Source organism: Protopterus annectens, chromosome 8.part0 (genome assembly GCF_019279795.1).
Source record: "Protopterus annectens isolate FY-2018-M chromosome 8.part0, PAN1.0, whole genome shotgun sequence".
NCBI lineage: Eukaryota > Metazoa > Chordata > Ceratodontiformes > Protopteridae > Protopterus > Protopterus annectens.
In genome coordinates, this window is record NC_056741.1 from 1,927,267,081 (window position 1) to 1,927,284,357 (window position 17,277).

At 38.1% G+C, this 17,277-nt stretch overlaps 1 protein-coding gene across 1 annotated transcript in view; it reads left to right on the plus strand.

Moving 5' to 3' along the window:
* The window catches only part of LOC122809729 (aryl hydrocarbon receptor-like), a 639,036-nt gene extending 622,724 nt beyond the window's left edge, over window positions 1-16,312 (plus strand). The window contains exons 10-11 of the mRNA XM_044081435.1: window positions 14,009-14,150; window positions 14,329-16,312. Coding sequence (XP_043937370.1) covers window positions 14,009-14,150; window positions 14,329-15,604 — 1,418 coding nt within the window. The 3' untranslated portion in view covers window positions 15,605-16,312. The remainder of the gene's footprint in view (window positions 1-14,008; window positions 14,151-14,328) is intronic.
* Window positions 16,313-17,277: the final 965 nt, after the last annotated feature.

Sequence of the window (17,277 nt, forward strand, 5' to 3'; positions counted from 1 at the left end):
ATATTGTTTAATTATTTTATGCCAATAAGTCAAAATTAGTTTCTACTTAACATTTCAAACATTTTTGAGTCATAGTACTCTGTATCCAAAATAACTATACCACCACCTTTCTTTGCTGCTTTGATAACAATATCCTTATTTAATGTCAAAGATTTAATGGCTGCTTGCTGCTCTGTAGTGAGATTATAGAACTTATGTTTGAGGTTCAGTCAACTATTGATACGTATCATTTTCTGCAGCTTTCTCATAAACAGCTATTAAGGGATTGCTTACAGATATAAAAGTACTAGTTCTGCTAGAATGACCATTGGAAGTATTTAAAACATACAACAGCTTAAGATTTAAGTTCCTAATAAATAGTTTAAATTCTGTTAATGTCTGAAATGTCCACTGAATTAGCAGATATGAACATCAAACCTTTACTTAACAATGCAAGTTCATGTTCCTTGAGATTATAATTTGATAAATTTAAAGACAATACCATTTATCTCCTTGACTGACTTCTGGTCTGCATTCTTTGTTCTGTTTGTCTTTTTTGACCTCGCCCCCGATTGCTTGTGATATTCCATTTCACTAATGGTAGAGGATAAGATTCATTCATCAGTGGTAATTCCAAAGAGTCTATTACTGTTACAATGTTCAGATCTACAATGGTAGGCTCTACTACAAGACGAACCAAATCCCTATGCTGTCCATTCCTCTCTTTTTTAATGACTGTGCCAAGCATTACTTCTACATAACTTTAATTTGCATTTAACTACAGGTAAACTTCTCAGTCAGAATGTCCCACCATTATACCCTTCCCCAAAAACTACAGCAGTAAATAATAGTCAAGCCTTCCATTAATTTGCAGCTGTCTCTCCCCTAACTGAAATATTTGAAATAAAAATATTGTCAAATCAGAAATTATGTTACTTATGATATACTTTATTTCTCAACATTGGTTGAGATAATCTACTCAACACTAGATAAAGATGAATTAGCAGGGGAATATTTATAAACCTTAAAATTGTTTTGATTGTGCTTATAACATTATCTTTCAAAAGTTATTCTTACAACATTTCAAGGCAGGTAGTTAATGCAGAGGATTAAAGCTCTGAGTTCTTAATGGGCTACCCAAGGTACAGGGTCTGAATTCTTTCACCTCCATTAACTACTGTGTGACTGTAAGCAACTCATTTGAAATTCTTCTCAGATCACCCCTAAAAAGGGATACTTGTTATAGTGGGTTTACCCAATTAACAAAGGTGTAGAAAAAAGCTTCAGCACTAAACTTATTTTGTAACTGTCTCAAAAGGAAAACATTCTATGTGCAATCCTAGAATAAAGTTTCTACAGGAAACTCCACTATAGGAGTTACTCAAGGCTTAGTATTGAGACCTCCAGTTTTTTCCTTAATTATAAATGACCTCACCTGTACGATCAGAGCTGCAGTAGTCCTTCCTAATGTGCAGATGATGATCTAATACTTGAATATGGACCATCTTTCCACTCCCAAGAAACACAGCCACAAAATGATTTCAATTTTTCAACACATTGGGTTGAAGAAAACTGACTCTGAATAAAAACTTGATTCATGAGGAAATCAACTAAAAAAGTATAAAGGCATTAAGTGTCTATGTCTCTTTTACTCTGCTTTATTTTTCAAAGAACACATATGACAGATTGTTTATAAAGTAACCACACAAGTGAAAGCATGCTACATTGTTTCTAATCATCTTTCCTAACTTTTAAATGCAATAAGTAAGAATGTCTTCATACCAAAACTTGAGTATAGCCATCCTTTGGTTTTAGTATATTTAGTCAACATACCCAATTAATGCAAACAGCAACTAGCAAAATATGCAGATTCTGTATCTCCAAAAAAGAAAAATCACTGATTGATGCTGCAAAAACCAAAATGGCTACTGGCCTCTATTCTAGCAACCCTTCCCTTATCCACATTAAGTATCTCTATGGGTCTATATTAGAAGAACGAAAACCTGAATGAGCGAATGCCAGTTGAGCGACACAGAAAGAGCAAAAAACGCTAATATTGTACCAGAGAAACCAAACTGGTAAAACACGTAAACTCTCACTAAGTGTTTTATGCAGGGGGGCAAGCCCTACTGTGCCCCCCACACCCCCTACTTAAATATACCAACTCCGAGATCGCACTACATTGAAGTATAGGGATGAATTCCTTATGGCAATCTCTGCTCATTCTTGCGATATTAACGGTTTTTGCTCTTTCTGTGTCGCTCAACTGGGATTCGCTCATTCAGGTTTTTGTTCTCCTAATATAGACCCATCTCTACATAAAATCTGAAAAACATTTTGCAAGACTGTTTAGAGACCACAGTTTGTTTCAGCAGTTTTGCTTTATAAAAGAAGTTCAGGCAAACTAGAATAATTTGCCAGTGAGTGTCAAAAATGATACATTACACAATCTTTGGAAGAAAAAAAACACAATTAGATCATTTAAATGAAACATACAAATATACTGCTTTAGGAATGATGTCTAACAATGACACTCCTAGATTTAGTTGCACATAGTACTAAATGGTATCTGTTGTCTTGTGTCTTTTGGCTTTTCCCGGTTAGGGATCGCCACAGCGGAACTTTGGTCCGCTAATGATTGGCAGTAGATTTTTACGTGCCGAGTTGCACTGTATCTAAATATTAACAATGTAAATATGTCAGTATTAATCTATGTATATTATTCATGTTGCTTTAACCTTTGAATGTTGCTCACATTTTATTTTTATGAATTTTGAAACTAAGATTCATAGGACTGCCATTGTTGCTGTTAAAATAAGTTTAAAATTGTTGCCAGGCTTGCTGTCAAGACACTAAATATTGATACTTTTGTTTTTGCATACTATTGTGCAGTTAACATTTTTTTCTGGAAGATCAAGGTTAGTGGTATCCCAGGAATTTCTTCTTCCTTTGAGCTATATCGACCTGGAAGTATATATATATATATATATATATATATATATATATATATATATATATATATATATATATATACAATAAATGGTTATTAGTTAGTAAAAAAAAATGTGCATACTTGCAGCTGATCTCAATCAACATAACTCTACTTTTTTTTTTTTTTTTTTTTATTTATTCTTCACCAAGATGATATAGATGAACAGACAAACAATATTGAGACTGTCGAGAGGCACACCATATGGACCATGCAGGCTCTTTTCTACTTAAAAAAATACCAGAGATAGCAAAGTACTATCTATGCATACATCTCAGATGCCCAGATTTTCACAGAATGTCCAAACTTTTGCCTCATATTTTTAGTTTGTAATCATAAAATTTGTGTTTTGTGGTAATTCATTGAGGATTAAAGTCAGTAAATAATGATATACATTTGAGTTTCAGGCTTCAAATCCCTCAGAAAATGCATGCTATCACAAATTCTGTTATTCAATCAGTTTTTAAATTTATAGGAGCAATTTTTTTTAAATTTGTCCCTTATGGACCTTTGTCCCATCATTATTTTAGGTTTTGTCAATATTTCTAGTGCTAAGAAGTTGAGAGGAATATGTCCATGTGCAGTGCATATGTTACAACCCCCAGACTACCAGAAACCAGTGAAACAACACTAAAGTCCTGCAGACTCAGTGTGCCACTCAACCACAGCCAATAAGGCAAAACAACATACCCAACACACTAGTCATAGATGACTCTATAGTCAGGCACACTGATGTCCCACTCACCAGGCTAAACAAGGCGAAGGTTACTGTCAGCTGCCTGTTGGGTGCCAGGATCCGCCACATAACCCACGCACTCAGGTCACTCCACAACAAGTACAAATATGACTATCTCATTTTCCATGTTGGTGTGAACAACCTGAGACATAGCTCCCTGGACTACATGAAAAGAGACATGGAAGAGGTCTCCAATCTTGTAGCCCAGGCAGGTATGATCCTAGCCCTGAATAACATTCTGCCATCACCCAGAATGATGCCGCAGTACAAGGACAAAATGATTTACTTCAACAATTGGCTAAGCTTCTGGTGCCATTCTAAAGGGATCCAGTATCTGTCTGCCTGGGATGACATGGTCGACAGAGCACGATGCTTTGCCAGAGATGGCCTGCACCTGTCACCCCTGGGATTCCGGATACTGGCTAAGGTTCTTGCCGCCCCTATAGTGCCTTTTTTAGGCAAGGTTCAAATAACAAATTCACCACCATAACAGGAACAGACAAGCAAAAACTGAGGGTGATGCTACTCAATGCTAAAAGTCTAAATCTCAAAATGCACTCACTCGAGGCACTCCTTAAAATGGAGAACATCAATGTCTGTGCAGTGACTGAGACCTGGTTCAAGGCTGCAGAGAGCACCCCTGCACTACCAGGCTATAACTCATACCATACTTTTCGGCCATGTAACCTGGACCGGAACACCAAAGGCGGAAATATTAGGGTTCAGCCAAACACCCTAATAATGGGCGATTTCAACTACCCCACCATTAACTGGGAAAACTACTCATGTACCAATTCCTTTGCTCAACACTTTCTGGAATTCATAAACTCCAATGCCCTGGATCAGCTTATCCACACCCCCACCAGGGGCAACAATATCCTAGATCTAGTCATTGCCAACATGAGTGACCGGTGTTCCACACCTGAAGTCAACACCTCATTGGTCCAATCCGACCATAAGCTAATTACCCTAGATATCCACATCCTGCCTCCACCCCCCATTAAGGAAACCATGGTAAAACATTTCTCCAAAGCCAACTTCATGCTTCTTAAGACAGAAGTGGTGAACTTCATGACACCCATGCAGATGGAAAATACAGTTACGACTACTGAATCCTATACAATTGCACTGCATAAGCACTTACATGAGTGCATAGATTGTGCTATCCCAAACAGAACCAAGATGCTATCTTCCAAAAAAAAGGAAGCCAATCTGGTTGTCCCCTGCCATAAACAAACTGTACAACAGAAGGAAGAAACTGTTGCAAAAGAGAGTAAAATCCCATGAGTGGAGGAGCTCCCTGGTCACCCTCAGTAAGAAGCTGCGATCCCTGATAAAATCCTCCAAAGCTAGTTACAAAAACAAAATCACCACTGATTCTGAAGACAACCACAAAGCATTCTATAGCTATGTCAAGAATCTCAATGGTAACACTCAGATCTGCTCTGAGTTACAGCACAATGGCACTAAATATACAGACCCAACTGATATTGCCAACAACCTGGCAGATAGGTTTAGTGCCAACTTTATCCCCCTCTCACCCCCTAAAGAGCCCATCTCTATACTGGAAGAATGCAAAGTTCCTGTAATCACGGCTGCACAGGTAAAAACCACACTATCCAAAGCCAAGAACACAGCATCCATGGGACCAGACAACATCCCAGGCTGCGTTCTACATGAACTACAGAACGAACTGGCACCCCACCTAAGTACCATGTTCAATGATAGCCTCACCTTAGGCTTTGTGCCTGCTGAATGGTGCACAGCGATGGTTATCCCACTCCACAAGGGGGGGGGGCACCACGGACCCTGGGAACTACTGCCCCATTAGCCTGACAAGCCTGGTCTGCAAGGCCATGGAATGTATCATCATGGAACTTATAAACAAAGACATTGGTAATTCCAATCTCTGGACCCCACCCAGTTCAGGTTTGTAAAAGGCAGATCATGTCTCCTAAACCTGATAGACTTCTTTGAAGCAGTCGCCAAAGCCGTAGACAAGGGTAAGGTGGTTCACACAGCCTATCTAGATCTTGCCAAGGCTTTCGACACCATCCCCCACTCTGGAATTATAGATAAACTCACCAAACTAGATATAAATCCCTATGTCACAAGATGGGTTGCCAACTGGCTCACTGACAGAACCCACACTGTGAAAGTAGCAGACTCCTAATCCGACTACAGACCAGTGACAAGTGGAGTACCACAGGGTTCAGTCCTGGGTCCTCTCCTGTTTGGTATCTACTTCTCTGAAGTACAGGCTAACACTGAAGGTCTTTGGCTAATGAAGTTCGCAGATAACTGCAAACTAGGAGCCATAATCGAAACTCCTAATGATGTGGACATCCTACAAAAGGGCCTCACTGAGACAGATGCCTGGTGTCAAAGCCATGGCCTCAAGCTCAATGCCAAAAAGTGCATTGTCATTCCCTTTGGTAAAAACTCTGTACCCATGAACTACAACATAGGCGGTAGTATACTTAACACTGAAAGTGTGATAAGAGATCTTGGGACACAGGTGGACAGTAGTCTCTCCTTTGATAATCATATCACCACAGTAGTCAGGAAATCCTTCTACGTGGCACACCTCATCACAAAAGGTTTCTCATCCAGAAAAAAAGAGGTCATTGTTCCCCTCCACACATCACTCATTAGACCCATTATAGAGTACAATGCTCCTTCTGATATGTACCTCACAAGACATCTACAACAACTGGAAAGGCCGCAGAAATACCTCACAAAGAGGATTACCAGCCTCAAACAGATGCCCTACGCAGACCGCCTCAAAAAACTCCAGCTTTTATCGTGCCTTGGCAGTAAGCCTGAACTGTTAAGACATTTGAGACACATGCTGGCATGAAAAATGCTCAGTGGGTAATCATTTACTAAGATGAAGAACTTCACTTCTCCTGCTCTATGAAGATATCTATTTATGGAATACAATTAAATAAAACAAATTACATGTTTTTTTTTTTTTTTAAGAAGACAGGTACAGCTTTTCCATTTAACGTACACAATAAGCCTGTCCACAGACCACACCATACCTCTCAAACATTCTTCAGCAAAATGTGTGACAAGTGGAGGAAAATGTGTGACCAGTGATTATACAATTCCATTGTACTTTGTGCTTTCAATTTAAGTATCTCATAACATGGCAGCTGAGGGGTATGAGAGACATTTAGGTGTGCATAGCTTACAAATGACTGACATTCCACCACTTAGGGATGGCACACCCAACTAATTTGATACAACTGTTCAATTTGCAAGCTTTTCCGTATTAAGGAACATTTGCTGGTCCCCATTCCAAATAGGAAGTCTAATTTGTAAAGCTATAAATGATAGTTGTGTAAAAAACTTTTATCATTTTAAGTCTGTAGGGAGTTTCTTGAGTGGAGTAGGTCCTGACATAGCTTATTTGTCAGCAGTACAAGCATGAACAGATAAGGTAGAGTTGCAATGGCATGGGGACATAGGTAGAGGTTAACATTCAGGTAAGAAAAAATGTGAAGGTGGCAAGATCTTAAACCCTCACAAAAAACTTGAGAAGCAAATTCTGACTGTTCCCATCTTTTTAAACCATAACTATTTACAGGAAATGCTAAACTAATAAAATATGTAAGCCATGGATAATACCTCCTACTCCTTTCCTACTTCCCCACAGCAGTCCTGATACACTGGTTCTGTTTTTTCTGCACCCAGGTCATCTAGGGAACACACATTCTTGGACTGCATTCTGACTTATTGTTGCCAGAATGTAGCCCATTAGATTGACAAGCCTTATCTGCAAAGCCATGGAGAGGATCATATACCTCATAATAAATATAATAGGAATTTGAATGGATTGGATCATCATTCCACTTGGCTTTGTTGGGAGCAGCTCAGATCATTCTAAAACTTGGTTGACTTTTTTTTTTCAAAACAGTCAGCCATTGATGATGGAAGAAAGGTCCATACAGCCCTACTCGATCTGCTGGCGCTCATACAATAATACCTCTTTCTCATATCAAAACCTAAAACTCATCTTTAAACCCAAAACACACAACACAGATGGGTTGCAAGCTGGTGTGGTGACTGGCAGAGTGACTGGAGTTGCAGTCAGAGTCAGACTCAGACTCAAAGCACAAGGTGTAGTGTGTCACACAGTCACTCAGTCCTGGCTTACTTGGCTTTGGCTCAACTCTAAGCAAACAGAGTTATGACACATAGTTAGAGGAGTTGTTTGCAAACTGCGCCCATAGTAAAAAACAATAGACACAGAACAAAACATCTGACACAGATATCCAGAGAAGGGTCTCAGGTGCAGACGGATAACTGGTGCTGTAGAATGCAAAAAAAAATAAAAATGCCAAAAAAAAAAAGTCATACTCCTTCTCCCTAAAAAAAAGTAATAAGGTAGCAACAAAATAGGTAAGAAGTGTTGACAGGGACCTGAAGGACCAGGGGACCAGGGTTCTGTCATTCAGTACCCATGTCACCCATGTACCCATGTAGCTACTAGGAAGAGGAAGACCTTCTACATTGCCCACCTCATCATGGAGGGATTCTCATCTAGATCAAGGGAGGTCATAGTCTCTATCATCACTCACAGCATCATGTTGAATGTGAACCATTTTGCCCCCTGAATCTGAGCAGCAAAAGGACTTGCAGAAAAAAGTTCCTCACCAAAAGGAAAAAGGTCAAAAAGCTGCCCCTATGGTCACTTGCTGAACTCCTGAACTAACTTCAACCCTAAGCTCAGAGGTGACCTTTGCCACTTGACCTTTGCCTACATATGGCTGTCACCTTGAGACATACATGTCATGCCAAAAAATCAAAAAATAAATCCTGCCAGAGCCACAAAGGCGAGATAACCTCGAGCCACAAATTTATTAAACTGTTGGAGGGATGGTGGAGGACAAAACCAATGGACAAAGACTCCCTATGCTGAAAGATAAAATCCCGGATATATAGCACTGTTTGCCTTGTAGAATCCCCGCTAGCCTTGGGATGGGCAAAATCGAGATATACCCATTCAAGATAAAAGGAATAGTCACCTACACTAGAAGGGCAGGGCTATAATGTAAATACTCCCCTATAGTGGGTATTGTAAGCCACAAGTATGGGCAAAGGCTTGTAAGCTACCAAGCAGATATGTAAACAGTGACTTCTAAAACCTCTAATATCCCAATGTGATACACAAGGTTAAGTAGAAAAAAGCATGCAGACGATTTTTTTTCCCTTTTTTTTTTTCTTTGTTGACTGGGTTAGTCTTACTAGGCCAGTTTCCTCTTTTTCAGTTGAGAAGTGAGGTGATATTCATACTGACTAGGGGAAATTCAGCAAGGACATCGCTGAACTTCCAGTTCTGTTTGGAGAAGAGGAAGTGAAGCGCTCTCTGGAGTTGCTAGGTGACAAAGGAGTGCAAAGGACTGCTACTGCAGTTTTGGGAATTCCAAGATGGAAGTGAGTGCAACAGAGATAGAAGAGCAGGAGAAGATTTGCTGAAGGAGGAAGGAGGTGATGAAATAACTGTTAAAGTTAGAAATTGGGGGACTGGAGACACAAGTGCTGGTAGAATTGATGCACTGGGCAGAGCCAAACTAGGACAGAAAAGTACGATGGAGTGACATGTTAGAGAGTATTACATGAAGAAGTAACTGAGAAGTTAGGTACAGAAGAAAATTCTGGAGGTATTCTTGACTAATGGAGTAGCCAGTTTGAAAGGTTTGCCTCTGCAACAGGAGATTTTTGTTAGAAGAAAAGCTATGCAGATGCAGCAGAGTAAGAAAGAATGGAAGAAGGAACTGAGAGGGACAAATATTTGTGGATTCTCAACAGCCACAGAGAAGATAACTAGTGCTAAGAATAAAAAGTAAAATCAATGGCAGTGTCAACAGGTATGACATTATTGATGGTATTTTGCCACTTACAATTAAAAACATAAGAGCATTAATTTATTTAGAAGCTAGAATGTTTTGTGAAGTGACATTTGAAAACATTAACTTGTGGGAAAAAAAATGACTGAGGCTGAAAAAGAGTATCATCATATAAGGACTATTTCAGAGCTTGGGACTGCAACCAAAACAGAAAATAAAAATGCAGTTTAGGACTCAGCTATAGATGAGGATGAATTAAAACTGCTTACTACAGAGTGGAAGAACAATTGCTTGAAGTTAAAATATATGTAATGAAAGAAATGCATGACCTTGAGGATGGCAAGTGCGGGTACCCATGGATGTTAAGGATGGGCAAATTCAACATATTTCAACTACAATTGTGAATAGTAAGAAGATTTGTTAGTACTGTGGCCAACCTAAAACATGTTTTTTTTTCCCTGTGGGGATGAAAATCATTTATTACAAGACTGTAACAAAGAAAGGCGTGTCAGTATGGGGAGAGGGGACACACAGCATAAACAATGTAAGCTATTTTCTCGAAAATATAAAGAATTTGGACACTTCTGGTTTGGCTGTCCCATATTAGAAAAATAAAGAGAAGATGGAGAGGAACGCTCTGAAGAAAAAAAAACAGAAAATATTATTACAGAAGATGTTGAAAGTGAAGGGGATATGGGTAAGGGGATGCTGAAGAAATGTTAAACAATGAAGAGGAAGTTAAAGAAGATAGAATAGATTTGTAGTTCTAGAAAGTGAAGTGTAAGAAGAGGGAGATGTGGATACGGGAGAAGAATTACTAGTGGAAAATCAGTCGGTGGCATGCTTGGGAGAAGGAAAAAGTAACATTCGAAAGGTTTAAAAAAGAGATAAGGATGATATATGAATTTTAGCATTATATGTTCTGATAGTATTAGAAATGATATAAGAAGTTTGGAGGTGGAATGGTGTAAAAAATAAAAATGGATGCTTTTTGCTTGCTAGAGAGCAGAAATAACAAAGAAGAAACAAGGGAGAAAATACAGGCAGTGTAGGGGTGAGGCAAATGGTTTGGTCTGTAGGAAATGAGACATGTTCGGGAATAGGAATTCTTATAAAAATGAAGAAATAATTGTTGATGTAACAATAATAGTACCAGGAAAAGGTAGTGATATATGGATATGAGAATGAGACAAAATATATATATATATATATATATATATATATATATATATATATATATATATATATATATATATATATATATATATATATATATATATAAAAAACATTAATAATGATTTTATGTGTATACTAGCACAACTGAGAGAAAATTTATTTTGAAGAAATTTTAATGTTATGTATGTCCATAAGGATGGTAGAGGATATTAAATTTAACATGAGGAAAGAAAGTGGGAAAATAACACAGGGATTAATAAAATATGAAGATTTAAAAGTAGGAAAGAAAAGAGAATGGACATATAGGAGGGGGATTTTTAAGACTGAAATTGATTTTATAGTTCATTCTAAAGACATGAGAAGTTACGAGGTGTAACAATGGCAGAGTTTTCATATCATAAAGCAGTATGGACTAGAATAGAAGACGACAGTGAAGAATTAAAGAAGGGATAGTGTTAAAGATATTAACTGCAGAGTTTAAAAAGGAGGAAAATCATATGAAACCATTTTATAAAAACTGGACAGTGGTGGGTAATGTATAAGCAGAAGTATAACATTTAAAAGTGTAAAGAATAAAAATGATAAGATGAAATACAAAGACTTTCATGGGATTATGAGAAGGAACAAGAGATTGACAAAATGGGAAACAGAAAAACAGATGTATAAAAATAGAGAAAAAATAAAAGTGGTGTTATACAGGCAAAGATTTTTTTCTGAATGGAAAGAATGGATGTTTCTATTAAGGAAACAAAATGAGCAAAGGACTGATAGATGATATTTTAAATAGCTAATGAGACATAAAATACAAACAAGACGATACAGAAGTGGTGCAAAATTTTGTAGAGAAAATGTACGAAAAAGAGGAAATGGATAGGAAAGAAGAACGGAAAGTGAAAAAAATCGAAAAAGTAAAAAGTTATAAAAAATGTTGCAGCAATAGAAGGAGTAGAGAAGATGATAAAAAGGTAAGAAGGAATCAGCACCAGGATTGGATGATGTAAGTTATGAGTATTACTATAAGGGATGAATAAAGATAAAAGAGAAATTAGATGAATATATGAAGGAAGGTATAACAGAAGGTGTGGTGGAGTAATAAAATGTATGTAAAAATGATGAAAGAAGATATAAAGATTGGTGGCCTATAAGACTAGGGAACATTGTAAAATATTTATGAAGGTACTACAAAAAAAGAATGGAGAAAGTATTGTATGAGGTATTAGGAAAAGCGAGGGATCTATGGAATAAAAGGAAGAGAGGTGAAAGATGTTAAATAATGTGAAAGAAGTTGTAGAAATAATATTGAAAAAAAAAAACAGAATTGATAACATGCGATACAGCTAAAACCTTTGTTAAAGTGAGCCATGAAGCAGTGTGGCAGATTTTACAGACATATGATGCAGAGAAAAAATATTAATGTAATAAAGAAATATGAAAATTCATATGTTCAAGTTATGATAACTGAATGGACTGGGAAAAAGTATTAGCAGAGGAGTAAAATATGGATGCCATATGAGTATGTACTTATTTGTATTAGTAACAAATGCAGTAGTATAGAACTAGGATTGAAATGAGAGAGGCAAGATGGTAGATTTAGCTCTAACAGCAAAAAAGGATGGATAAGTAAGGTTGTAATAAAGATTGAAAAGATGGTCTGCAGTTAAAGTGTAAAGGATTTGGAAAGAAAAAAAAAATAAAGGGAATATATTTCACGACAAACGAAATTAAGATTTTTGGGAGTGATATTGGTGTGTATGAAAGTATAAGTCAATGGAGAGATAATTGATTTAAAGTTTTTATATGGTATAAAATGAATATGAATGTTGATAGAGTACCCCTACTTTTTGAATGCCATGAGATCCATTATGTCCACCTGAGTTATTGCCAAATCAAGCAGATGTGACCTTGGCTTAGCAGCTCATCCAAAGTGCAGCACACTCAGGAGTGCAGCAGCCCCTATACTGTACTGCAGTTTCAGTACTGAGAAATGTATCCAAGTACCTTGTGTGGGAGCAGAACTCACAGCCTTCTGATCTTCCTGTGCAGGAGGTGAATGTGCTACTTGTTGAGCCAGTGACACTAATGAACTACAAAGACACTACAATTTCACTATACTAGAAATGTCCCATAAATGAAAGCAGAAACTTTACCAGTGATTAAGACGTATGGGGTAGAGGAACACTTTCAAATTTAACTACATAAGTAAAGCAAATAGCTGACAATGGCAAAGTAGTAGGACTGCTTGGCATTACTGCAAATTCACCATGTATAAGCCCTGAGGAAAAAAAAATATGGGGCACCTACTATGTGGAGCAAGCAGAATGACTGCTCACTCACACATTTATGATGTGCTGGTTTCATGTATGTTGATTAGGCTTGGTGCAATGAAATATGGTGCATCATATGAAATATGTGATGCTAGTAAAATATGGGCCAACACGTGTGCACACACACACACACACACACACACACACACACACACACACACACACACACACACACACACACACACACGCACACACACACACATGCGCTCGCGCGTACATGCACATGCAGACTTGCACACATGCCCATGTATTCACATGCAAAACAGACACACAAACAGAAAGCCACACAGACACATATGCATAACTTAGTGTGCACATATGTGGAGAGAGGCAGAAGACACACACCTTATGAACACAGGTGCACACAGTGGAACATCTAAATAGTTATTAATGTCAAGGTTGAGTTTATCTTCATAAGAGGGTGATTTAGATAATAGCAATGCAGATGCTGTTCAGCTAAAGCAGCAATTCATCTCAAGGACAACATTGGCCACCTTACAGCTTTGTAAATCTGAAGGTCAAAGAGCACAAGTGGAGATCCAAGGAATGATAGACTGTTTCAAAGAAACAGCCTCTGTGCTGATGACTTTTCACAAATAATTTACCAATATCATTGAAGCATATGTTTGACTGAGGCTCAGTGTAAGATGACTTAATACAGATAGCCTTTCATATACAAGGTTAGGTCCAGCCAGTTAAACAGAAAATTATGTGATCAGTTTGTTACATGGACCAAAAACCTAAGTGCAAGTAAGGTAGAGGATATAGTCAATGAGAAAACTGCAGATTGTGCTAACCTTTTATGGTTAAACGGGAAATCTAACTGTATGACTTTCTTGAATTACAAATAAATCTAAGTACATATTATAAAGAATGTTTGCTCACTGGTACCAAGCTTGCATTAACACAAAGTTTGTTATTCACTTTCCATTTGTCTGCATTTATACAGTGCTGAAGACTGGCGATAGTGGGGCAACAAACTTCAGACTTCTTAGCAAGCACAATCACTGGATTTGGGTTCAAGCCCATGCGAGAGTTGTATATAAAGATGGACAGCCTGACTATATCATTGCAACACAACGTGCACTAACGTGAGTATAATCCAGGCCATCAGACTGAGAACTGTATCCTGCCCTTTGACCTGGCAGTACATTTGAGGTCACGTGAGCTCACTTGGTTCACGTCTGCCTTGCATCATACAGTAAGGAAATTGAATGTTTTCACAAAAACTGTTTATATTCTAATATATTTCTACCTGTTTTCCTGCAGAGATGTGGAAGGAGAAGAATTCCTTCAGAAGAGACTGATGCATAAGCAATTCCTTCTCTCCTCTGAGGCAACGCTTTATGATGGATGCTCTGTTCAGTCATCATTGGTCTGTGCCCCACAGAAAATCATGACAGAAAAAGGCAAGGAAGAGTCTCGTCTGAGTCCATATGATCACGGTGCCCCTCAAGTAGCCAGGATGAACCAGGGTGAAAAAGAATTTGAGACATTTTCCTCTGACATTCTAACTATTTCAGCACCAAACCCTTTCCTTAATAGGGGATATTATGAAGATACACAGCCAGATGACATTGGTGAGGTGATGGAGACCATGAGGCAAATTGTCCAGTTTCCTGATAACAGCAGCCTAACTACAGAAAGCAGCTTGGACTGTGAAATTCTGGAGATGTTGAAAAAATATGGGCTGTGCAATGAGGACATGGAGTTTTTTCAAGAAAATGAAATGGAAGTCAATATGAATGACTCCTTGTTCCCTGAAGAAATGTTGTCCAAAGTTGATTCACTGGCACTGTCTTCACACCCATCCTGTAGCACCTTAAGTTCAGGTAACCAGCAGCACCATATCCACTCTTGTAAATCGGATGCTACTCAAAATAAGAGATCTGGATCAGTGCAAGCCAGAAGACTCAAGTGGAACTGTAAACAAGAAGTATCTGAAAACTCAACAGGACTTCATGGCCAGTTTTTAGGTCAAGAGTCAAACAAACATGAAAATCAATGTTTTTCTCTCGACTTCAGCCAGTTACCTGAACAGCAGGATTATCAATACATGAGTTCTTGCATGTTTAGACCCCAAACCTTACTGGATCAGCAGTCTTTTGGTGTGATCAATGCAGATAAGCATTGGCACACTCCTTGTAGGACTGGGCAGGACAGCACTTTGAAAAGACAGCCTTTACCAAGTGACACATCATCCATTCACTGCAGCAGTTGGGGCTTGCAATTCATGCCTGAGCAGAGTGGGGTACCTGTAGTGGGGCTGATGAGTCCTGCAGTTACATCTGCTCCATTACTGAATGAACAAGCAATTCTGAATTCTGGTGACATAAAGGAGCAGAAACAATTCATGTACCAGACATCTTGGGCACATGTAAACTCTTCATCAGGTATTATTAAGCCATGCTTGTCAGTGTCCAATGGAAACCCTCAGGAGTCAGAAAGCTCATCCACATTCCTCTCAACAGGTGTAAGGACACTTTTGTCACCTGACTATGGCCACAACTTGTGCCAGCACTTCTCCTGGGGCAGTGTTCAGTGACCCAACATCTGTTCCTATTCAAAACCCTTCAGTTAGATCTGGCTGACCTTACCTGAAGAAAATGTGGAGCCAATTTATATGCAGTCAGTACATTCTGTAAAACATGGTTTAATGAAGGCATAAAAAGACAACGTTGGACTTGTTTCTGAAAACTGTTCTGCGAATAATCATAATATAAGAATGATGCTGAATTTGTTAAACCACATTTTCATTTTGAACTGACCAAGTGAGAACTCCTGAAGTGTGGGGTGTGCTTTTACCATTCCTATTGCAATTTTGCTGCTTTATACCAGAGCAAAAATGAAATGGCATCAGGCATACACTGGTATTGTTGTTTGTATACTGGCAACTTTTGTTACTCTTCAGCTCGTAGAAAAGAAGTAAAAGCTGACGTCAGCTTTCTGGTGTATTTTACACTATCTTAGGTTGTAATTTGGAGAGCAAATGTGTGCAGCTTGACTGTTTTTCTTGCTGAACAAGAGCCACATTGTTCCTTTCTAATTGTAGAGTCGAAGGAATACACAGTATGTCTTTCCACTCAATGTTTAGTACTGTGGAACTTGTGCCATGGTCTGCTTTGAATTCAGATAGTTGCTCTACTTGTATTTTCCAAGATACTGGTAGTTTTTGCCTTGTAATGTGATGCGACCTGCCATTAAAAGAGTGTGTTTTCATGTTTAAAAGTTTCATTTGGTTATAAAGATTGTTTATCCATTCACCTCTTTCTCTGTTTTAATTCCAAAAGTATATGCAAGCTGTAAGGCATCCATTTAATTCAAGCATCATTCCATTGCCTTCAAGATGCACTTGCAACATTCTACATATGAAAGCTATTCTTCACCTTTATCTTTAAACATTTCACCTTCCTTCAAGTACTTGTGTCATGTTTCTGTTTGCCACTGCAGCCTTCCTGCTAAGTTTGTAGTCAATACTCATTTGCTTGGTATAGAGTTGCCCAAAATAGCCACTGGGACTTGTAGAATAGCTAATGCAAAATTATCTTTCCTGAAAAAGGAGGATTTTCAAACATATATAAAACATGACCATGATTGTTGATTTTTTTTAACACAGACATATATTTTGGTTGAACTGTTTTTTGAAGTAGTAAAATGTAATTTTATAAATGACGGTATATATAATGAATATCTAGTCATATGGGAATAATGCAATAACTGCCTGTTTTGCTGGTCCTCTGAACTCTGTGTTCAGTAGTAGACATAACGTACATTTATCCTGTGAAACTGCACAGGATGTTAGATGTTCCAACTTTCCTGATGATTCACTTGCAACTTGCATATCACTGATACTTTAGCATTGCTGTTTGGTGTCATTTGAGTAAACAATGGCACAGATCATAAGATAGTGATAAAAGATAACTGTGGCCTGGGGCAGGTAACTGTGACCGTATGATTAACTATCACTCAGATAAACAACCTGATTATCTCAAGAACATTAAACAGTTTTAAAAAATGAAACCCAGAGGAACCAAGAAGTCCTTCTGTCATTACCACAAGGCATTCCACAGTAAGTATAATCAGCAAATAGTCACATTTCAGGGTTACAGCATGTACTTGGCAGTGTCTTGTGTCCTGGTTCCTGTATATATACACAAAGGTAGTCCACGTTAATGTTTATTACATCACTGAATCATTGTTAATGGTTCCCTAAGTAGG